At 30.6% G+C, this 1,537-nt stretch overlaps 1 protein-coding gene across 1 annotated transcript in view; it reads right to left on the reverse strand.

Annotated features, from left to right (window-relative positions):
- Nucleotides 1-1,138: 1,138 nt before the first annotated feature.
- Nucleotides 1,139-1,537, reverse strand: part of LOC101864616 — a 25,018-nt gene continuing 24,619 nt past the window's right edge. Inside the window, exon 10 of the mRNA XM_013082306.1 lies at nucleotides 1,139-1,188. Coding sequence (XP_012937760.1) covers nucleotides 1,139-1,188 — 50 coding nt within the window. The remainder of the gene's footprint in view (nucleotides 1,189-1,537) is intronic.

Here is a 1,537-nt window from a genome sequence, read left to right on the forward strand (position 1 = left end):
GAAGAAGAATGATGATGATGATGATGATGATGATGATGATGATGATGATGATGATGATGATGATGATGATGATGATGATGATATACACGTAAACGTTATAACAATAGTAAATTATGATGCTAGTGCAAAAATAGTGACAGGTGTTATAACAATAATAATATAATGGTAATGGTATGATAATACAATATTAGTAAAAAGAAGGGGAAACCGATCAATACCAACAACACTGATAAGGAAAAAAAGAGGTAGTTATTGTATCGATAATGAATCCAACAAAAAAAAGTGTAATATTCATGGTGGTGACAATAATGATTCATTGTTTTAAATACACCTAGATCTAAGTACTCGCCTGAATTTTTTTTCCAAGTCTACGTTAATCATGATGATGATGATGATGATGATGATGATGATGATGATGATGATGATGATGATGATGATGATGATGATGATGATGATGATGATGATGATGCCTGTTCTGATTATTTGGAAGTTTGGTGACAATACGAAAAAGAATAACGACAAAAAAGTGATGATGATGATGATGATGATGATGATGATGATGATGATGATGATGATGATAATGATGATGATGATGATGATGATGATGATGATGATGGTGATGATGATGATGATAACCTTACTGATGTTATCATCTTTATATTGATATAAGCTTGCTGATGTTATCTTTTATGTGCACTTAATGTTTCTGATGTTATCGTCTATATATTTATATATTGCGCTTGCTGTTGCTGTCTTCTATATTCACATACTGTTGCTGATGTTATCGTCTTTATCCACTTAATAATGTTGCTGATGTTATCATTTACCTTCACATAGCCTTACAAATAGTATATTCTATATTCACATAATATTTCGGATTTCATTGTTTATATCCACTTAAAGTTGCTGATGTTATATTCTATATTCCTATACTGTTGCTGATGTTTTTGTCTATTTTAAGATAATGTTGATGATGGATGTTATCGTCTATATTCACATAATGTTGCTCATTTATCTGTTATATTTCCAAAAATGTTGCCGATTTTATTGTCTATATTCACATATTGTTGCTCAAGTTATCTTTTATATTCATAAAATGTTGCCAATTTTGTTGTTATATTCACAATATATTCGATATTCACATAATGTTGCTGGCTTTTCCTCGATATTGGCCCTCATAGCTGTTATCTGTTGAAAATGCCAAAAGAGAAAACAAATTACTATGTGACAAAAAAAAGCCAGTGAATGCGTGAGCAAGCCAATAATAAATTAAGTAAGTGAGCGAGAGTGTGAGTAACGGATAATTGGACTTAATTTTTGTTTAGCTGGAATGAGTACAAAAGGATTATACTTCATAAATTCTAAATCTCCCCATCAAAGACACAAAAAGATAATAAGAGCTATTTCTCAATTTGACATAAAATTGAGAGAGGGAGTCTGTTGTATGCTATATGTCAGCTCATGTAAATGTTAGACTAAAGGAAGCAAATCTTTGGCTTAATTTGTTGTACATGAATAAATTAACACAAACACTCAC

This window comes from Aplysia californica, unplaced genomic scaffold (genome assembly GCF_000002075.1).
Source record: "Aplysia californica isolate F4 #8 unplaced genomic scaffold, AplCal3.0 scaffold00168, whole genome shotgun sequence".
Lineage (NCBI taxonomy): Eukaryota > Metazoa > Mollusca > Gastropoda > Aplysiida > Aplysiidae > Aplysia > Aplysia californica.